At 42.9% G+C, this 22,252-nt stretch overlaps 1 protein-coding gene across 15 annotated transcripts in view; it reads left to right on the top strand.

Annotated features, from left to right (window-relative positions):
- nrxn1a (neurexin 1a) overlaps window positions 1-21,615 on the top strand; it is a 2,435,560-nt gene extending 2,413,945 nt beyond the window's left edge. For 13 of the 15 annotated variants that reach the window (XM_085981317.1, XM_085981316.1, XM_085981310.1 and 10 more), the window contains one exon: window positions 19,257-21,615. In XM_085981317.1, coding sequence (XP_085837443.1) covers window positions 19,257-19,561 — 305 coding nt within the window. In that variant the 3' untranslated portion in view covers window positions 19,562-21,615. The remainder of the gene's footprint in view (window positions 1-19,256) is intronic. The other 2 variants (XM_085981314.1, XM_085981311.1) reach the window with 1 other exon arrangement.
- The last annotated feature ends 637 nt before the right edge of the window (window positions 21,616-22,252 follow it).

The raw sequence follows: 22,252 nt of genomic DNA, 5'->3' as shown, positions 1-22,252 counted from the left end.
TTCAAGTTGACTAATATGAGTCCTCTGAAATGTAATTTATGTGACTTTCTTTTTAAGCTTAGGTTTGCTGAATTATTAAAAGTTCTGTTTTGGTTATTTCAAAATGTTAACATTTTACTTTCAAATAAAACAACACAATAGGAAATGACAGTGATATGAGCATGTTACAAAACAGGTGAAGCCTTGTGGAAGTGTTGCTGTGTGCAACATATTCAAACATAAGAACATAAGAACAAAAGAAATAGGAGCTGGAGTAGGCCATTCGACCCCTCGAGCCTGCTCCGCCATTCAATGAGATCATGGCTGATCATCAACCTCAACTCCACTTTCCTGCACCATCCCCATATCCCTTGATTTCGTTAATATTCAAAAATCTATCAATCTCTGTCTTGAATATATTCAATCACTGAGCCTCCACAGCCCTTTGGGATAGAGAATTCTAAAAATTCACCACCCTCTGAGTGAAGAAATTACTCCTCATCTCAGTCCTAAATGGCCGACCCCTTATTCTGAGACTGTGACCCCTGGTTCTAGACTCCCCAGCCAGGGGAAACATGCTCCCTGCATCTACCCTGTCAAGCCCTATAAGAATTTTGCATATTTCAATGAGATCACCTCTCATTCTTCTAAACTGTTGAGAATGTAGGTCTAGTCTACTCAATCTGTCCTCATAGGACAATCCCCCCGTCCTAGGAATCAGTCTGATGAACCTTCGTTGCACTCCTTCTATGGCAAGTATATCATTCCTTAGGTAAGGAGAACAAAACTGTACACAATAGTCCAGGTGTGGTCTCACCAGGGCCCTATATCATTGCAGTAAGATGTCTTTACTCTTATACTCAAATCCTCTTGTAATAAAGGCCAACATACCATTTGCTTTCCTAATTGCTTGCTGTACCTGCATGATAACTTTCAGTGATTCATATACAAGGACACCCAGGTCCCTCTGAACACCAACATTTTCCAATCTCTCACCATTTAAAAAATACTCTGCTTTTCTATTTTTCCTACCAAAGTGGATAACTTCACATTTCTCCACATTATATTCCATTTGCCATGTTCTTGCCCACTCACTTAGCCTGTCTATATCCACTTGAAGCCTCTTTGCATCCTCCTCACAACTTACATTCCTACCTAGCTTTGTATCATCAGCAAACTTGGATATATTACATTTGGTCCCCTCATCCAAATCATTGATGTAGATTGTGAATAGCTGAGGCCCAAACACTGATCCTTGTGGTACCTCACTAGTTACAGCCTACCAATCCGAAAATTACCCGTTTATTCCGACACTCTGTTTTCTGTCTGTTAACTAATCCACAATCCCTGCTAATATATTACCCCCAATCCCATGAGCTCTAATTTTGTTTAATAACCTCTTGTGTGGCACCTTATCGAATGCCTTCTGAAAATCCAAATACACCACATTCACTGGTTCCCCCTTATCTATTCTGCTCGTTACAACCTGAAAAACTCTAACAGATTTGTCAAACAAAACTGCAGAATCCAGACTAGTCATTTAATAAAATATAAGTGATAGAGTCCAGCAAAGAAAATATTATTCCAAAAGTCCGCATGACATATTTAGAAGATACATCTACAGCAGATTGCCATTGCACTCACCAGTGATCTGCATGCTTCCTGTTCCTAGTACTTGAGTACAACAATGAAGTTTAGTGTAGGTCAGTACTAAACTTGAATTGTTTTTAAGTGCCAGAACTGGCTTCAAGGATTAGTAAGGTTGCTAGAATCTGATCGGCTCAATGACAGCGAGTTGGAAACAAGCCCACTAGATACATCACCTCCAGGTGGGTCATTTTCATCTGAAAAACCTGATGTAGCATATCTGCATGAGAATGCTCTTACACTGACTAAACTGGAAATATCTCTTCTGAATAAGGGGACCGTTCTTGATGACCTTTTAAACTATTCTTTCTCCTGTGGGTGAAGTACTATATACTAAAAATATTTCCCTGTGAAAATATTGTCTTCCTTTAATAAAATGTTGTAATGCAACAATCCATCATTAACATATTCAGCCTATAGCCAGTAACTTGTAAAATTACAATATGTCTGACTCAATCTGGATGTATTCATTAGTTTAATTCAGTGTTTTTGGAAACTAATTAAATAGGTTGTACTGGTATAATGGATAAGAGCAATACTATTATGTTGTAACAGTTTTAGGTCTACCTTTTGGTTTGATTAAATTGCATTGCAGATGGCATCACCCTAGTTTCAAATTAGCCCTACTGGCTTTATTACTGTTCTGTTTTAAATGATAAAATGTCATACCTACACATTCGGCAATGAGTCAGGTCAATCACATACAGTACAATTCACCAGTGATGTTAAAAACTTGTATGAAACACATATTGGTCTGGTGTCTTGTCTTCCTTTAACTTGTTCAGCCCAGTAGTGACCACCTTGTCGGAAATCTCTATTTCCTTCAGTGCTTTCTCTGTGCGCCCACCCCACCCTGGAAATTCAGACTGCCCATGGCTGCCTCAATTAGCACAGAATTGATAAATTAATTTAATATTGTATTCTTTTACTACGTCAGAGATGTCCGTGCTGTAGTAGGTCCATATTGGAATGGATGGTCAGATCCAGTTCTATAATTGAACTATATATGTAATGTCGTTTGTCAACATGGGCAAATAATTGAATGTTCAGAATATGTTCCAGGTGCTACCATGATCTGGGATCAAATGCAATTTCTTTCCGCACACAATGGAAAATTGGAGTTCAACATTTAAAAAAAAAGAGATTGGTATTCCCATACACAGTATGACTGCATAATTCCAATATTCTATAGTCCCTTGTGGTATATTTTTAGCCCTAACTACAGCTTTGAACTTCATCAGTACAATCATATATTACATTCATTTACAAAATCCCTGAAAGAGAACACTGTGGAAATAAATTCACCCAAGGTCTCCCCTGCAGCAGAATATCTGCCTTCTGATGCTGTGGCTTCAGATTTCAACTTGGACAGGGGTCATTATTGTTACTGTAACCTATCTCTTACAGTATGAAGAGATGTCACACCCACAACTTTCTGGGTAGATGTATTCTGAAAACAAGTAACTAACACGTGAATCACTTGCACAAAGCAGGGAAGTGTGTTGATTCAGAACATTCTGTAGAATTAAATATTATTTTCAATTATTTGCCCATGTTGACAAACGACATTAGGCCGTAATTTGCGACCCCCGTGAGGTGCGCACACGTCCGTAGTGGCTGCACAAGTTCCGGGTTTAGGCATGCAAAGCGCATGCACGAAAACCTGTCAAGAATTCTCTTTGAGTTTTAAAAATTAGAAAAATAAAATGTTATACTTTAAAAACCCTATCCAATAAGGTTAGTTCATTTTTAGCCGTTAAAACATAATGGCCCAGAAATTCGGGTCATAGAGTCATAGAGTCATAGAGTTTACAGCACAGAAAGAGGCCCTTCGGCCCATCGTGTCCGCGCCGCCCATCCACCCCTGTCCTTTCTAATCCCATTTTCCAGCATTTGGTCCATAGCCTTGTATGCAATGGCATTTCAAGTGCTCATCCAAATGCTTCTTGAATGTTGTGAGGGTTCCTGCCTCTACCACCCTTTCAGGCAGTGAGTTCCAGATTCCAACCACCCTCTGGGTGAAAAAGTTCCTCCTCAAATCCCCTCTAAATCTCCTGCCCCTTACCCTGAATCTATGCCCCCTTGTTATTGACCCCCCTACTAAGGGGAAAAGTTCCTCTTTATCTACCCTATCTATGCCCCTCATCATTTTGTACACCTCAATCAGGTCCCCCCTCAGCCTTCTTTGCTCCAAGGAAAACAACCCCAGCCTGTTTAGTCTTTCTTCATAGCTGAGGCGCTCCATCCCAGGTAACATCCCGGTGAATCTTCTCTGCACCCTCTCCAAAGCAATCACATCCTTCCTATAGTGAGGCGACCAGAACTGCACACAGTACTCCAGCTGTGGCCTCACCAGCGTTTTGTGCAGCTCCATCATAACCTCCCTGCTCTTATATTCTATGCCTCGGCTAATGAAGGCAAGTATCCCATATGCCTTTTTAACCACCTTATCTACCTGTTCCGCTGCCTTCAGAGATCTATGTACATGTACACCAAGGTCCCTCTGACCCTCTGTACTTCCTAGGGTCCTACCACTCATTGTGTATTCCCTTGCCTTATTTGTCCATCCAAAATGCATCACCTCGCACTTTTCAGGGTTAAATTCCATTTGCCACTTTTCCGCCCATCTGACCAACCCGTTTATATCGTCCTGTAGCCTGAGGCTTTCCTCCTCGCAATTTACCACCCCACCAATTTTCGTGTCATCTGCGAACTTACTGATCATACCTTTTACATTCTCATCCAAATCATTTATGTAGATCACAAACAACAAGGGACCCAGCACCGATCCCTGAGGTACCCCACTGGACACAGGCTTCCAGTCACAAAAGCATCCTTCGGCCATCACCCTCTGCCTCCTGCCACTCAGCCAGTTTAGGATCCAACGCGCCAAGGCACCCTGGATCCCATGGGCTCTTACCTTCTTGACCAGTCTCCTATGCGGGACTTTGTCAAAAGCTTTACTGAAGTCCATGTAAACCACATCCACAGCATTTCCCTCATCCACACACCTAGTCACCCCCTCGAAAAATTCAATCAGATTTGTCAGACATGATTTACCCTTGACAAAGCCATGCTGACTATCCCCGATTAATCCTTGCCTCTCCAAGTGGAGACTAATTTTGTCCCTCAGAATTTTTTCCAATAATTTCCCTACCACAGATATTAGGCTCACTGGCCTGTAATTCCCTGGTTTATCCCTGCTACCCTTCTTGTATAGTGGTACTACATTAGCTGTTCTCCAGTCCTCTGGTACATCCCCTGTGGCCAGAGAGGTTCTGAAAATTTGTGTCAGAGCCCCTGCAATCTCCTCCTTTGCCTCCCACAGCAGCCTGGGATACATCTCGTCCGGGCCTGGGGATTTATCCACTTTTTGGCCTGCTAAAACCGCTAGCACCTCCTCCCTCTCGATGCTAATATGTTCAAGTATGTCACAGTCCCCTTGCCCGATTTCTATGTCTGCATCGTCTCTCTCCATAGTGAACACAGATGCAAAAAATTCATTTAAAACCCCGCCTACATCCTCTGGCTCTACACACAGATTGCCACTTTGGTCCCTAATGGGCCCTACCCTTTCCCTGGTTATCCTCTTGCCCTTAATATACTTATAAAACATCTTAGGATTTTCCTTTATTTTGCTCACCAGTGTTATTTCATGGCCCCTCCTCGCCCTCCTAATTTCTTTTTTAAGTATGCCCCTGCACTTTTTATACTCCTCTAGTGCTTCCTCCGTCTTTAGTCTTTTGTAACTGCCAAAAGCCCCCCTTTTATTTCTAATGCATTTTTGTATATCCCTTGTCATCCAAGGTTCCCTTTGCTTGTTGGTCCCACCCTTGACCTTTACAGGAACATGTTGGCGTTGTACTCTCTCTATTTCCCTTCTGAAAGTCTCCCACTGTCTTGATGTGGATTTTCCTATAAGTAGCTGCTCCCAGTCCACTTTGGCCAGATCCTGCCTTATCATATTAAAATCGGCCTTCCCCCAATTTAGAACCCTTATTTCCGGGCCGTCTTTGTCTTTTTCCATGACCACCTTAAATCTCACCGAATTATGGTCACTATCGCCAAAATGCTCTCCTACTGACACTTCCACCACTTGCCTGGTTACATTCCCCAGAATTAGGTCCAGTATCGCCCCCTCTCTTGTAGGACTTTCTACATGTTGGCTCAAAAAACTCTCCTGGGTGCACTTTAAGAATTCTGCACCCTCTAAGCCTTTCACACTCTGACTATCCCAATTTATATTGAGGAAGTTGAAATCCCCCACTATTATTACCCTATTATTTTCGCACTTTTCTGAGATTTGCCTACATATCTGTTCCTCTATCTCCCCCTGACTGTTTGGGGGCCTATAGTACACTCCCAGCAAAGTGCTTGCCCCCTTTTTGTTTTTAAGTTCTACCCATATGGCCTCATTAGAGGAACCCGCTAATATATCATCCCTCCTTACTGCAGTAATTGACTCCTTAATTAATATTGCAACACCCCCTCCCCTTTTACACCCCCCTCTGTCTCGCCTGAAGATTCTATACCCCGGAATATTGAGCTGCCAGTCCTGACCCTCCCTCAACCATGTCTCCGTGATAGCAACAATATCGTACTCCCATGTGTTCAACAACAACTTCAGTTCATCCACCTTATTTGCAAGACTCCTTGCATTAAAATAAATGCCTTCCAGCCCTGCCATATTCCCTTTTGCCTTCACATATTTGCTCTGCCTTGTTTTTTTCTCTGTATTTGGCTGTAAATCACCCCCTGCTATAGCTCCACTCTGTACCCCATCCCCCTGCCAAGTTAGTTTAAACCCCCCCCCAGCAGTGCTAGCAAACCTCCCCGCAAGGATATTGGTTCCCCTCTGGTTCAGGTGTAAACCGTCCGACTTGTACAAGTCCCACCTTTCCCAGAAGCAGACCCAGTGATCCAGGAAACTAAAGCCCTCCCTCCTGCACCATCCCTTTAGCCACGCATTCATCTGTTCTATCTTCCCATTCCTATACTCACTAGCACGTGGCACCGGGAGTAATCCAGAGATTACAACCTTTGAGGTCCTGCTCTTTAATCCTTCACCTAGCTCCCTAAATTCTTGCTGCAGGACCTCATCCCTCTTTTTACCTATGTCGTTGGTACCAATGTGGACCACGACCTCTGGCTGTTCACCCTCCCCCTCCAGAATGCCCTGCAGCCGCTCAGTGATATCCTTGACCCTGGCACCAGGGAGGCAACAAACCATCCTGGATTCACGTCTACGGCCACAGAAACGCCTATCTGTTCCCCTTACTATAGAATCCCCTACCACTATTGCTCTCCCACTCTTTTTCCCCCCTTCCTGGGCAGCAGGAGCACCCCCAGTGCCAGGAAGTTGGCTGCTGCTGCCTTCCCCTGGTGAGTCATCCCCCTCAACAGTATCCAAAGCGGCATACCTGTTTGAGAGGGGAATGGTCACAGGGGTCTCCTGCACTACCTGCCTGCTTCTATTGCTCCTCCTGGTGGTCACCCATTTCCTATCTTCCTGTGCAGCCCTTCCCTGCGGTGTGACCAACTCACTCAACGTGTTATCCATGAACCTCTCAGCATCGTGAATGCTCAACAACCCATCCACCCGCAGCTCCAGCGCCTCAATGCGGTTTGCTAGTAGCTGCAGATGGATGCATCTCTGGCACACGTGGTCATCAGGGGCACCGGCAGTGTCCCTGAATTCCCACAAAAAGCAAGAGGAGCATATCACGGGGCTGGGCTCACCTGGCATGACCTTCCCTTTACTTGCCGCGGGTGCAAGCCCCCGATCTGCACTTACCTTGCGCGCCCCGTGGAATTCCGATCCGGGGCCTGGTCCAGCTGCCGGCACGCAGTGCTTGCGTATCCCAGGGGCGCAGTTAGTTCGATGCGTCCCCTGGGATCACGTGGGCCATGGGCAGCCAATCGGAGCAGGGAATGCTCCATTCATAAGTCTGACAGAAAGTGCTGTCAAGACTTATAAATACTACGGCCCCAAAATAGCACTAAACCTTCAAATAATTTTTTTTTTAAATCACATTTTTAACTCTATCTTCTTATATATATAAAACAGTATCGGCTGAAAATTCAGTAGCCTTAGCGCCTCATTTGAGGCGCTAGAGGGCCTTGCGCCGGAGTTATGGCCAGTAGTGAAATTCCCTGGGGCCCTAAATCGGCGTTGCTCCGGTAGCGCTGCGCCGGCACCGATGACGTCATCGGTGTGCGCAGCATCCCGGTTGCCGTGGTAACCCGCCCGAACTCCGAAATTGAGTTGCGGCCGCCTCGCCCGTGGCAGCCGCAACCAGCGTTTTGTCAGAGGTGCCTTACTGCAGTTAGCGCCGGCGCATTAAAGGCCCCGCGGCGGCCGGCCGCTTTCCCGCCGACCGCCTGCCCGCAGCTCCCTCCCCGGACTTCTCTCCCCACCCCCCCCCCCCGGAACAGATGCAAGCCCGGCACTTGTCCGAGGTGCCGGGCTCATTTTTAAGTAGATTTGCGCGGGCCGCGGCCGGGTGCAGGCAGCTCCTCCTTAACAGAAGGAGGAGGCCTGCACTTTCCCAGCCTGCCGCACCGCATCGGGTGCCGCAGCGCCGGAATTGCGGCGCGAAACGGCAGTTAGCGCCCTTTTCCAGGCGCTAAGACCCTTCAGTAGCGCCGGCAGCCGTTTGGGCGCGGCGCCACTGAATTTTTGGCGCGCGCAGGGGACTTAGCGCCGGCACTAATTTCCGGCGCTAAATCCCTGGCTAAGCCAAAACCCAATTTCTAGGCCTATGTCTCTCTGTCTGTCTGTCTATCTGTCTCTCTGTCTGTCTGTCTGTCCGGCTATACAATCAAAAGTTATAGAGCGTACCTACACATGTGTTATATCAAAAGAAAGCTCATCATTAGGGGACTCTTGTAGGCATAGTTACTTTTTTGTCGGACAAAAATTGTGCCGACGGTATCCAAAAAACGTTCAAAATTCCGCTCATTATCCGCTCATTAGCATCGAGTGTCGTGAAGGTTGACCAATCATACGGTCGAGCGACCTGACGGTCGACCAATTGCTGCATCACAGGGGTGGGTTCATTGCATGTGCGGGCGGGCCATCCTACAGTCGAGTGACAGGACGATTGACCAATCCTACACTTCAGTGACCTGACGGTTGACCAATCGGTGCGTGTGTGGGCGGGCCTTATCATTTTGAACCGAGGTGAGTGGCCGCCATCTTGATTCCAAACTCTTCATTTCTTTTTCCCGCTTTCTGCGTGTTTCTTTTCAAATCTACATTTCCAGCAAAAAAAAAGTTGTTTTTAAAACACAAATTGTTTTTAAAAAAAGTTAATTCATTTGTAAATCTTTTCTCTAACCTCTATAATTTTCCTACCTTTCACCGTTTTTGCAGGCAGGCCTCGAAGCCTGGGCGTCTGTTGCCCAGCCACGCCCGAGCTACGCACCGGCCGTCCCGCTGGGCCCGATTCCGAACCAGCGGCCAGCCATCTTGGTAAAGGCTGGCTGGGCTCACTGCAAGCTGCTCGCGCTTCATTCGCGCTCGCGCTGCACCTCCACACAGGGCCCACAGAGCGCGGGGCAGAGGGAAGCGAGCAGGTTAGCGGGGGGGGGCGGGGCGGGGCTTGGGAGGGGAGGGGGAGGGGGGAGCGGAGAGGGTTACCCTGGCAACCGGGCTCGCCAGCCACAATCGGCCGTCTCAAGCCGCTCAGGCCCAGGCCTGGTCCCGGAGATCGGGAGGGCAGAGAGGGGAGGAGGGTTACCGCGGCAACCGGGCCCGGCCAGCCGCAATCGGCCATCTCAAGCCGCCTCAGGCCCAGCCTCGGGAGGGGGGGCGGGGCTCAGGCTGACCGGGGCGCTGCGCTCGGCTGGGCCATGTCAGTGCGTGGGGCGGCACGGAGCTCAGCGGAGCCATCGCCAGCAGAGGGGAGAGGGTCTGCTGGCTCCCCCCCTCCTTCCCCCACCTTTCCCCCTCCCCCTCCGCTCCCCCTTCTCCTCCCCCCTCCCCCTCCTCCTCCCCTCCCCCCTCTCCCCCCTCCCCTCCCCTCCCCCACCCCTCCCCTCCCCTCCCCCCCCTCTCCTCCCCCCCTTCCCCCCCCTCTCCTTCCCCCCTCATCCCCCCTCTCCTCCCCCTCTTCTCTCTCCTCCTCCCCCTCCCCTTCCTCCCCCCCTCCCCTTCCTACCCCCCTTCCTCCCCTCCTCCCCCCCTCCCCCTCCCCTTCCACCCCTTCTCCCCCTCCCCCCTTCCCCTTCCTCCCCCCCTCCCCTCCCCTTCCTCCCCCCCTCCCCTTCCTCCCCCCCCACTCCCCTTCCTCCCCCTCCCCCTCCCCTTCCTCCCCCCTCCCCCTCCCCTTCCTCCCCCCTCCCCCTCCCCTTCCCCCCCTCCCCCCTCCCCTTCCCCCACCCTCCCCTTCCCCCTTCCCCCCCAGTTGCTCTCTCTCTTCCCCCCAGTCGCTCTCTCTCTTCCCCCCAGTCGCCCTCTCTCTTCCCCCCAGTCGCTCTCTCTCTCTCTTCCAACAACAACATGCCCTCAAAAAAGCCTCGGCACCGCCGGGCACTTCAGCTAGTAAACTATAAATTACATTAAATAACTATTTTAAACAATAATTTAAATTTTTGAAAAAAATAATTTTATATTCTAACGGGGCTAAAAATAAACTTACCTTGCTTTAAAGTATTTAAAAATAATAAACGTGTGGAAAAATTGTTTTAATTTTAATTAATTCACCACTTACCTTGTAAAAAGCAAGCCTTACACTTGCTTTTTACATTTCTAAATTCTGCAGGCTTACGTTCCCGGAGAAACCTGTAAAAAAAAAAACGAAGTTTGATGCGCACGCGCAGCCTCCCCCGCGCACGCGTTCGACCTCTGAACCCCTTCGTTCAGAGGAATGGAAGTGCCAGTTTCCCACGCATGCGCAGTGCATGCAGTAAACCGGCACTTCCATCGGGCCTACGGGTGAGTACCCCGTGTGTACTCACCCGTGGAGACCCGAATTTCTGGGCCATAATTTTTTTTCAAAAAATTAAATTTTTGTTTAAAATATTTAATTAAATGGCATTTTGATTCATTTTAAATATTTAATTAAAAAATATATTTATTTCATGTGTTTGTGTATTTTTTAAGTGATGGCCATTCATACTTGTGGGGATTTTGTTTGTACGGAACTCCCATAAGTATGAATGTGGATTCCCTTCTTTTATTGGTTGGGCCGGCCCACGTGATCCCAGGGGTGCTTGCGAATCGCATGTGCCTAGGGATACATGGGCCACTACCCACGGGTACCCGGAGAGGCCCAGGAGCACGAGTCTCAGTACCTCTCAAACCACCAGGTAAATTCATAGATTTTTTTACAGGCCGGAGGCATCCGCCCGCGGGAAGCCTCTGATCGCAAATTTTGGGCCAATGAATTGTAATTGAAGATAATTAAAGATAACTCACATTAAAACATTGCCCTGGTCTGTGGAGCTATGGTGTAACCTCTATAGAATGTGATTTTTTTTGTTGCCATTCTAACCATGGTGTACAATTATACAGTCATCGAGACCTATTAGTGCAAGTCTAATTTAGAACAGCTGCAAGACAATAAACAACCCCCACTGGTGCAGCTTGAGCAAGTGAGTGCAATTGTTCTGCTCTATAACTGTGGCTCAAGGGGCCAAACTACTGACTCACTCTTTCATTTACAATCCTGGAGATATATAAATTCCAGTGTCACTGCTCAGCAAATCACATGGTACAAAATCACTTCCTTGTTTTATCATGTAAGTCTGCCATCTGTTGCTATTTGCTACGAGACACCGCCTAGCACAAAACAAAACGTAATTGGAAACTACATCTTCAGCGTTTATGTTATTCTATACAACACCAGGTGTGGTGTGCTTCATGGTAGTGATGCACTGAGGGACTGAGCTGATGTTGATACTGTTAATGTTTATATATTTCAATCCCTGAGTATGATGCTACCTTATAATTCACAGAAAAAAACGACTAAATATTACATTAAAAAAAGTGTAAAAAAATCTGTGAACTTTTGCCAAATTAACCTCCTCTCAAACATATCTGATTCTGTGAAAAGGAGGAGAGTAGGTTATCTGCCTAGTTTCACCTCCATAACATCGCTCGCCTCTGGGCCTACCCCAACCCACCTGCTGCTGGAACACTCATTCATGCCATAGTCATCTCCATTCGCAACTATTCCAAAGCTCGCCTAACTGGTCTCCTGTCCTCCACTCTCTTCAGCACATCCAACATTCTGCTGCCCATATCCTAACCTGCAGCAAGTTCCATCACCCCTGCCCTTGTTGACGTACATTGGCTCACAGTACCCCAATGAATCAAATTTTAAATTCTCATCCTTGTGTATAAATCCCTTCATGGCCTCTCCCCTCCCTATCTCTGCAACTTTCTCCAGCCCACAATATCCCATGAATTCTTTGACTCATCATTGGCAGCCGTGCCTTCAGCTGCCAAGATCCCACTCTCTAGAATTCCTCCTTAAACCTCTTTGCCTCTCCCTCACTCTCCTCTTTTAAGACTCTCCTTAAAACCCACCTCTTTGACCAACCTTTTGGTTACCCCTCCTAGTATCACCTTTGGCTCAGCGTCCATTTTTTCTTACTCATCTGTGAAGTGCCTTGGTTTCAATTTTCGATATTACAGGCACTGTATGAATACAAGTTGTTATTACTGTAGTCTTAAATTAATATTTGGTTTAATGAACTGGGGAGCATGGTTGAAATTTAATTTCCCCCAAATCTAGATTGGCTTAATAACCTTTGTGTTATTGGCAATCTTTACAGGTTTGTAAAGTTTTAAATTATTTTTAATTGTCTACATCTTTAGTCTAGAATAAAAAGAAATCCAGATAAAAGAAAGCATGAGTGTCTATATACAGCTGCACATCTCTTCCAAACTCGGGCCCTAAATGGCAGCTTCTATCTGCCATGTTGAGAAACTTAGCTCGTTCAGATGAAAATCTTTCGCACATAGAAGTCCGGTTCCACATTTGGCACACCTAGGTTCTATCTGTTATGCCCCCAAAATAGGCACAGACAAGCCATAAAGTAGTGCTGTATTGGACAGTTCCACCTCATTTCCACCTTTATACTGCCTTGGTGAATTTGCCAGTCAGGTCTAGAGTGTCGGCTGAACTTCCCTCCAAAGCAGGTGAGAGCTTCATTTGACTATTAAGATGAAGGCAGGTGTGTCCTGCGTACAATTTCCCAGTGTGCCAGTGTTCTGGACATCAAGTCCAACCCATCCCCAGGAAAGAGTGTTCAGAGCTGGACAATTCAGATAGGAGGCCGTTTAAAGGGCACAGAATGGTAAGGAAATTTCTGACGTGTTTTGTTAATTTATTTTCCACCCCTTCTAACATTTTGGTTTTCATGAGCTTTTGTATCAGTTGTTAATTATTTTTTTGCACTAGCACTAACATTTCTGGCTGCCTTATGTCTTGTTGCTACACTTCCTCCAGGTATTTTCTAATCCCCATCCCCAAGGTACTTTCTGCATTCCCCCCCCTCACCATTCAGGGCCCACTGGAGTTTTCCTGGCATATCTGAGGTATTGTAGGCTATATTTACACAGCCTCCACACTTCTGCAAATTTACGACAGAGTCAACACCATGACCTCAACATGGGCAGAAGTCTAGTTTTGGGCCTTTGGTTTCTAGGTCCCAGACATCATCTCATCCTGCATTTGATTCCTTGCTCTCTGGATTCCACATAAACCTTCTCCAGTGTATGCTTCTCCTCTCTGAGCCCTAACTAACATCTCTGGCCCACTCTAAGTTACATCTGAATTAGCCAAGTCAACATGGGTTGGACTTGATGTCCAGAACATTGGCACACTGGGAAATTGTATGCAGGACGCACCTGCCTTCATCTTAATAGTCACATAAAGGCCTCACCTGCATTGGAGGGAGCTTCCACCGACCACTCCAGACCTGACTGGCAAATTCACTAAGGCAGAAAATAGGTGGAAATGAGGTGGAACAGTCCAATACAGCACTCATTTATGGCTTGTCTGTGCCAAGGTAACTTTCAGAAGTAAGATTCCTTTCAAATTAATTTCAGTGAATGAACTGCTTAATTTCCTTTTTCTTTTCTACCTAAGAACATTAGACATCACATTACCAGTACGTGAAAGCGTAAAATCATACCTTAAGATATATAAAAATAAATTTCTGCTGAAGCAATGTTAATGTATTGGCTAGTTCAAATCACCCCACTGCTGTGAGATACTGTACTGCCTGCTTGTAATCTTGACAAGCAGAAAGCCCTCCTTTGAAATTTGAAAGCATACTATCTGATTTCTGCCACCAGCAAGAGAGATTACCCATGGAGATCACTCTCCATTAGTCAGTCTCCTATTGTGTATAGCACTGATCCCAGTTCCTATGCTAAACAGCCAGAAGTGTCCAAAGTTACTGCAACAGTGTGGCAAGTACTGCTTATGATCCTTAGTCTCCTGTTTCTCCCTAAATCCTGGGACATGACTGAAAAGGATGAAAAGTTGAGTGAACCTTGCCAGGATTTGAATCCAAGACATTTTGTATTCAAGTCAGCGCTCAACCGACACATCAACTGACCTGACCTTGCCATTAGCTGATTTCCCAGCTTCCATATATTGAAATAAATTGTTTTAGTGTGTGCTATTCTAACCACTAGATTGTGCTGTGCAGGATCTCTGAACTACAACATATTACTACTGTACTTGATTTTGCACTGTGCCTGTAAGCAAGCACTATGTGAATATGCCTTGCTTCAATAGTTTGTTACAGTGGCAGGTGTTGGGCATTATGTACACAATAGAAACATAAAATGCTGAAATTGAACAATAGGTCAGTCAATATGTGAAACAGAAAGATAGGCTAGGATTCTTCATTAGAACTGGTAGGAGATGAAGTATCAGTCATGATAAAAAGTTCCATCCAAAATGTTAATTTATCTTTCTCTTTCAGCTACTGGCTGTACTGCATTGCATTTCCAGCATTTTTGTTTCTACTTCAAATATTTCACATTTTCTTTTGATTTCTATGTTATATTGGATGATGGTTTCAGTTGGTACCATAAGTCATAAAAAAAGTGAGTGATTTATAGAGATCACATGATCCCCAAGTTTGAATTCTAGCCGCAATCAATTGAAACCTGTGAAAGTAGCACCAAATTTATATTGACTGAGGATTGTGTGAAGCTATTGTGCCACTACAAAATATCATGTAATTAAACAGTTCACAGGAGGATATAATTAGGAAATTATTTTACAATCTAAAAGAAAGTAAGAGATTCAAAGAAGGCTTCAAATGTGGACTTTCTGATGATCCAACGTGAAATAGAATTAAAAGAAAGGCAAAAACCATTGGACCATATAACCTGACAATGGAGATTTCTGCATTTAAATTAAAAATTCCAATTTAGATATTTTTGCTTCATTTCATTGAGTGTGTAAAGTTAAACTATCCAATCAATGTACAGCTTTTTTATAGGTCTGCTTATAGGTTTAAAGTACATAGAGCTATTTTATTAAACACTATCTTAACTAATCTTGTTACAATAGTGATGATCAGATTTTACACATAATGCTTAGAGTGTTGACATGAGGAGGACCTATAGAAATGAAGCATAGGGTTGCAGACCAAGTTGCTGAGAGTAGTAATATTTCAGATGTGGAGAGAGTGGCCACATTTATCGTTACTGTTTCAATGTTAATGTATTTCTTAAGAGTTGTACATTGTTAATTTTAATGTAATTTTCATGCACCCTCGTCATTCCTCCTCAGCAGCTTTTTATAACAAAATATAAAGGCCGATTTTCCAAATTTGTGCTGCTGGCAGAAGGCCTCCTCTACCAGCAGTGCGAACTCAGGCAATTACTTGCAAAATTTTCATTTTAATGTAACATCATTGAAGGTATTGCCCGAACCCAGCCAATTCCCTCTTGTTCCAACCAGTCTTCTGGTTAATTGGAGTGACAGTTCTTCTAACCTATGAAGAAGGTCCCAGTGCACTGATAACCTTTGCCTCTGTATGTCTTGCTGTCTGAGAAACAGGGTTTGGCTGCTGGTCGATAGGAACATAGAATTGAAGTTAACTCTGCCTGCCCAGGCTCAAAATCGCAAATTTAATTAATGACCTTACCCCAGACAGCTGGAAAAAAAACCTCCATTAAATAATCTGTTAAGGGATTCCCCAGCATCTTTCTGAGTAACTGCACCACGTGGTTTGGTATTGAGCCATGCCCATTAAGGCAACTAATCAAGGATTTATAGTATGGGATGTAAGATTAGTAAAATAATTTAGCGTTTTACTTAACCTTTAAAGCACAGAGAGAAACAATGCATAATGTTTATTCACATTAACTGAGCTGGACAGAGTCTAAGAGAGAGTAGATTGTATAAGGTCTGTGGAAGAAAACAACTAGCTTGATGGACCAAATGACCTTTCCTTGTTGTTGTTTTTTTAATTCTTCTACAGTCCAGGAAGATTCCATTTTTGACCCCTGGTCTTTGCTGAGTTAACTGACCTCAGCAGGATAGTCATAGAGGAGTAGCAACTGGCCTTAGTGGTTCCAAACTAGGGAGGAGGACAATAAGCCAAAGTTCACACTATCCAATCATTATCAAATGTCCCATGCTGGGAAGTGCACGTCAGCTGAGGAAAAAATTAGTGGAACTGCCTATTGTCACTTACTTTCGAGGCTAGCACCTTGGATGAGATATTAGAAGGCTGCTAGCAAAAGAGCTGCCCAAGGTGATTCACACTCCAATTGTACCTGTTGCCCTGTGAGGTAGATTTCAGTATCCCCCTCCAAAGCACCTGAGAAATTTGTACAAAATCATTCAGAGGCAAGTAATTCCATCCTATCACTCTGTTGGATATCTTTGTTTCTTAAGACTGTAAAGCCTTTATTACCCTCACTCTATGAACTAGTCTAATACACAAACATTTTAGGATTAATTTTCCTGATGTAAATAGCATAGAGTTGTAATCATGCTCATGGAATTCAGTGATTGAAATATATACAAAAATAGAAATGGGCCAGAGGAATCCTATTCCCTACCCTAGTCAGAATAATGATAAAATTGGGTAATGTTCTTGGGCGAGCAGATTTCAATTTAGCTCAGAATTACAAGATTACACCTACTATTATATCACAACAGAACCAAGTTCATGTTTCGTGTAATAAAGGTTAATTGACTATTTTGAAGAAAAGCAGTATTTCCAGAATGCAAGCTGGCCTTTAATCCTTCTCATGGTGTCAAAGCTGAAAGGTTAAATTTTCTTATCAAATTAATCTCCTAAACCATTCTGCATACAGTCATTGTCTTATTTAAATTCTCTTTTTTCTCTGATTATTTTGTTAGTCGTTGTTTACATTATTATTGAAAGTCTGTGTTTAGAAGAAATTTATGTTAGATTTGTGTGCTTATTTTTGGTTTTGTTCTTTCCTTAATTCTAAAGTTTGCTTTTGTCATTAAAATAATGGGGAGAACTAGAGTTTTATGGGTCTAACTGAACATTTAAACATGTTTGCAACATATGATATACATTTAATATTCCGAAGAGGTGTGGGAGCATCAATTATTGGTAAAATTGAGTTTATCTGCTTAAGTAATTGAATTTGGTAAATGATGAGCAATGGAAGGAATTTGAGTGCAGACTTTTGCATCCATTGTTTTGTTAATGTGAGTGCAAGGTTCAATAGCGACCTGGCTTGCAAGTGATGGGCATACAGGCGAATAGAAAGCAGATGTCTATAAACTGACAAGGAATTTGCTGCAGTGCATTGAGGTTTTAGGGGGAAAAATCTGTTGCTAGCTGTAATGGTATAATTATGATACAAATACTTTGCATAATTGTTTTTCTTATTTTCTAAGGTAAGGTCATACATACCATGTCAAGAATTAGCACACAATGGTTCAGCTTTTATGCTCTCTGAATGCTCTCTTCCAGAGCTGTGCTCATGCACCCTTTTAGGAGGTTAGCAGTCAGGGCAAAATGGCAGTAACCAACAATTCTTTTGAATAGATATTATGCAGATTTGACCTGGGAATTATTAACTGTGCTGGGAAAAATCATTTTCATTGCAAGTATTTCAGTGGCAACTTTTAAACAGAAGCACTGACATTTAAAGAACAGTTTATCTCGGAGTCTTACTGACAAGGATACGTGAGTCGATGAAAATGCCTTTCAGTGTACCCCGCCTTCATTTTGAGTCTCTCAGCTTTAACATTCTGCGGTGTGGTTCCTGGGCTGTGGCTTGACCTTTTTGTGTTGTGTTTTATTTTAAATTTACAGGATATTCAATAGACCACTCACTCACTGTTAAAACCTGCAAAAAATCTGTGTCCTTGGGAAGGGGGAAGGATGTGTTAAAATGAAGGTGGGGTGCCCACTGATAACATGGTAATTGGATATTCTGTAATGTTTTGATAGGTATGCTAACTGATCTGAAAAATGAAACACAGTTTTAAGAAGTTCTATAGTCTTACTTTGGCACTGAAATACTGTAAGAAACAACTATGATCGTGTTTCAAGACCATTCTTTTACAACTTTCTTTCATTTTTCCTTCATGCAAAATCATGGGGGCAATTTGTTGACTGACCTATATGGTGAGCATTCTTTTTTGATACTTTCAGGATAAATGTTAAAATGTTAATGTTTGCATTTGACCAATAAATGCTGATTAGAGTTGTCATCTATTTAGTATAAATGCTGCTAAGTCATCCAGTGTTAATGTTAACTTCTTTGCTTTTTGGTTATTTCTTTTAAATAAACAGCAGTTGCGTAGTACTGTCCATTTCTAATGAACCTTATACTTTAAATTACCTCCTAGGAGAAAACAGTGATAACAAAAGTCCCATTAGAAACCCATTCCTGTAGTTAATCATGTACCTTTTGCCTTCCGTCACCACGAGCCATTCTTGATTTATTGTTATTGAAAACAGCAAACTGTCATTTTCTTTGCCGTCTGCAGCGAGATCCCTTTGCATTCCTGAGTGTGTTAATGAGGTGACATTATCCTTAAACCACTATTCGTTCATGGTGTTTGGTGAAGGCTCCAGGACTAGTTTAACTCCAAACTGCACCCTAGTGATAATGATATTTTTACACGACTTTATCCTTAACAACAGATAACACCATATCGACAGAGTGCACATTAATGTTTGAAGGTGACTTCAAAGTACAGGCACCTGGGTGGGAAGCAAAGGAAGTCAGAATTAACAAAGTATTTGTAAGAAATAAAAACAGAAAACGTTGGAAATACTCAGCAGGTCAGGCAGCATCTGTGGAGAGAGGTCATCGAGCTGAAACGTTAACTCTGTTTCTCTCTACACAAATGCTGCCTGACCTGCTGAGTATTTCTAGCATTTTCTGTTTTTACTTCAGATTTCCAGCATCCAGCAGTATTTTGCTAAAGTACTTGTAAGCACTGAGAGAACTCTGATTTTAGCTCCTGTTAAGCTTTACCACCACTCCCTCTTTCCCAAATTGCCAGCCCAAAAAAATGATTAACAGTGGCTTGAAACCCCTTCCAGATTCTGTATTGTGTCCCTTTGCCCACCTTATCAAATGAATACAGATGATAGAAAGCTCAAAAGCCCAGTAGTAACCTCCTCCATATTTCATGATGTACCCACAGCAAACCCCACCGGACCAGGCGGCAGAGGATTCCCAGGAACAGCGGAAGTGATTCGGGAATCGAGCAGCACCACGGGGATGGTGGTCGGGATTGTGGCAGCAGCTGCTCTCTGCATTCTCATCCTCCTCTATGCTATGTACAAGTACAGGAATAGGGACGAAGGCTCCTACCATGTGGATGAGAGCAGAAACTACATCAGTAACTCCGCTCAGTCCAATGGGGCTGTAGTGAAAGAGAAGCAGGTGAACAATGCCAAAAATTCCAGCAAAAATAAGAAGAATAAGGATAAAGAGTACTACGTCTGATCACACACTTGGAAGAAGGAAGCCTGTAAAAAGAAAAGGAAAACAAAAAAAAACTTCATTTTATCAAAGACATGATAAAACTGAGATTTACTTTTTGCAAAGCACACAGGAAAAAGACAGTACACATAATCGGGAAGGAAAGACGACAGTTTGTAAAGTAAGCATTAACATTTCAAGCTGGTTGAAGTCTCCTACTTGTTCACAGTGTTTTCATTCGCTCCGTCTTCTCGTTGTCTGAACTTTACTGTGGAGACAACAGCATGAAGCATTCATAAAGAAGAGTATTACAACATTGCACAGAGAATCTACCTGTTACCATGAGTTTTCAGCCAAAGTGCTAAACAATTGTGCAACGTGACAGAAGTCTCATTACTCCAAGAAACTTTAAAAAAATAATAGTTAGCAGACCCTCAATGGTAAAGGGTTTATCATCTTTACATCAATGGGAGACCTGTGTTTAAGTGCTGGCTACAACATAAGACTAATGTTAAAATAGTATAAAGTGGAATAATCCCTTTCTGGTTGTAAGAAGTAAAGAAAGCCTTAATTTCATCCACAGGAAATGTAAGGCATGGATATATACAAATAAGAGAGCATAGATACAATCATTTGAAAATTTTCATGCACGCTAATATGTTATTACATACATTTATACAAACACGTATATGTGCTTTCTGGACTGTGATGAGTGATGTTTTATAGCCTGTTGTATAGACAATGCAAATATCTCTGCTATCCAGACATTTTTTGGTAAACGTAATGTTATAGCTGTAGCTAGGTATAGGCAGGTTTGAAGTTGTTGATGACATCTGCAATGTTAATGTTTTTGCAGCCGTCATTAATAGTCTCAAACTTCTTTTTTAATTTCCATTGTAATGAATGTCTACCATACATGTACGAGGGATACATACGAATGTACATATAATTTAGCTGCATTTTTTGTAATTGACTCAGACAGTAATCTCTTCTGTTTTTATGAGGTTTTGTTGTGTGGGAAACGAAGCAAGTTTTACACTGAAATGGTGGCTAATGCTATGAAATCTTTGTTAAGTAAACCAACGGAAATAGGTTCAAATTATTTCACCTTGATATTTTTTATGTTTGCTGCACCCAATGAGACAAATGAAAAATACTAAAAGAAATATCTGATCTTTTAATTATTTGCAAGACACATATTGATGTTGCTTAATGTCAATGTACTTTGTTACATGGAAATCCTCCTAAGTATCTGCCCAGTCATTGCAGAAATTACAGTTGTTTATTTCTTCCAATTTCCTAATGTTATGTTTCATCATTTTTTATTTAAAAATGTCCCTTCTCCCATTTGAAAGTTGAAAGCTTTAACATTAAAGCATTGAAGGTCTTTCATTTTCTAGCTTTGACTGAACAGTCCTATATATGGAATATTAAAGTATATAAATCTTAAGAACTCATTATTTAGCTTTTTATATTATTTTTAGATGATTTCACAGCAATAAACCCAGTTGTAATGTACTTCAAATCAAATACAAAGAGAATATATTAGATTCTATGGGTGTACTTCAAGAGAAACCAGCTGACTTGCTAGAAGACCTCCTGGGTGGAAAATAGATGTTCACACATTCAAACAGGAAGGAGGAATTTAAAATTAGCTTTAAACAGCAGGGGCCACAACATAACAGGAACCGTTGTATTGCGTGTCAGCAGTCACTTAGAAATCGACTATAGTCTCCTTGCCAATTGCTACAGCCACCTCGATGACATCTAAAATGATTCATTGCATTAGACAGTCACTTTATGCTAGCCACCTCCGATAAATTCTGTCTAAACAAAACTCATTTCTGATCATTTTGTTTTTACCTTGGAGAGAAAGATGTGTTCCCATTCTGTATATCAGAAAATATAGTCATTTTCTGAGGAAAGGGGGATGAGCCAGATGTGTCCTTAATCACAATGATGTCACACACAACTGATACAGTGATACATTTTGATGTGATTTATGCGATTATATTGCGCATTTGTAAACAGTAAAACATTTCCTAAACATTGTTCATGAAGACTGCACTCCTTTAAAATATATATGAATAACTAACATTAGATTGATGACACATTTTATTAATAGAACCATGATGCAGTTGCACTTAAAATCAATTTTAATGTGGCTCCAGTAAAATATAAAAAAGTCAACCTTGTTCAAGATTCCCACACAGACTATTGTTAATGTTAACATTTATCAAAATAGAAATGTCTGAATAAGTAATTCTGAACATTTTATAATTTCCTAATTGTATCAGACAGAGACTTGATAATCCCACAGGATCAAGATTACAAGCAACCTTTTACAGTGAGATCAATGTCTGTTTTTTCCACTCAAAGTGAGTAAATTTGCAGTAATCTGCCATGTTTTCCCTACTAGGAAAGCAGGTTCAGAGGTTGTTGCGAATCTCCTCTGTTATCTAAGATTGATTTTTGGCTCTCATGGCATTCTGGATTCAGCATGGAGGAACAGAATCATAAGTGATGCAGGTTGAAGTCTCCAGTAGTTGAGTTGCATTGTCCTGGTGATGCAAAGGTATATAAAAGAGGCCCACGGGCTGGTGATTGATACGGACAACAGATGAAAGACGGAATAAAAATATTTGTTTACTTTAGTGAACCCCACTACTAAACGCACTCATACAGTCAGAGATACACTACAAGTGGCTGTAGGAA

Source organism: Somniosus microcephalus, chromosome 3 (assembly GCF_052327205.1).
Source record: "Somniosus microcephalus isolate GS21.2 chromosome 3, FLI_Smic_1.0, whole genome shotgun sequence".
NCBI classification, from domain to species: Eukaryota; Metazoa; Chordata; class Chondrichthyes; order Squaliformes; family Somniosidae; genus Somniosus; species Somniosus microcephalus.
The sequence above is the reverse complement of the archived record's forward strand: the minus strand, read 5'-3'. Positions and strand labels throughout refer to the sequence as shown.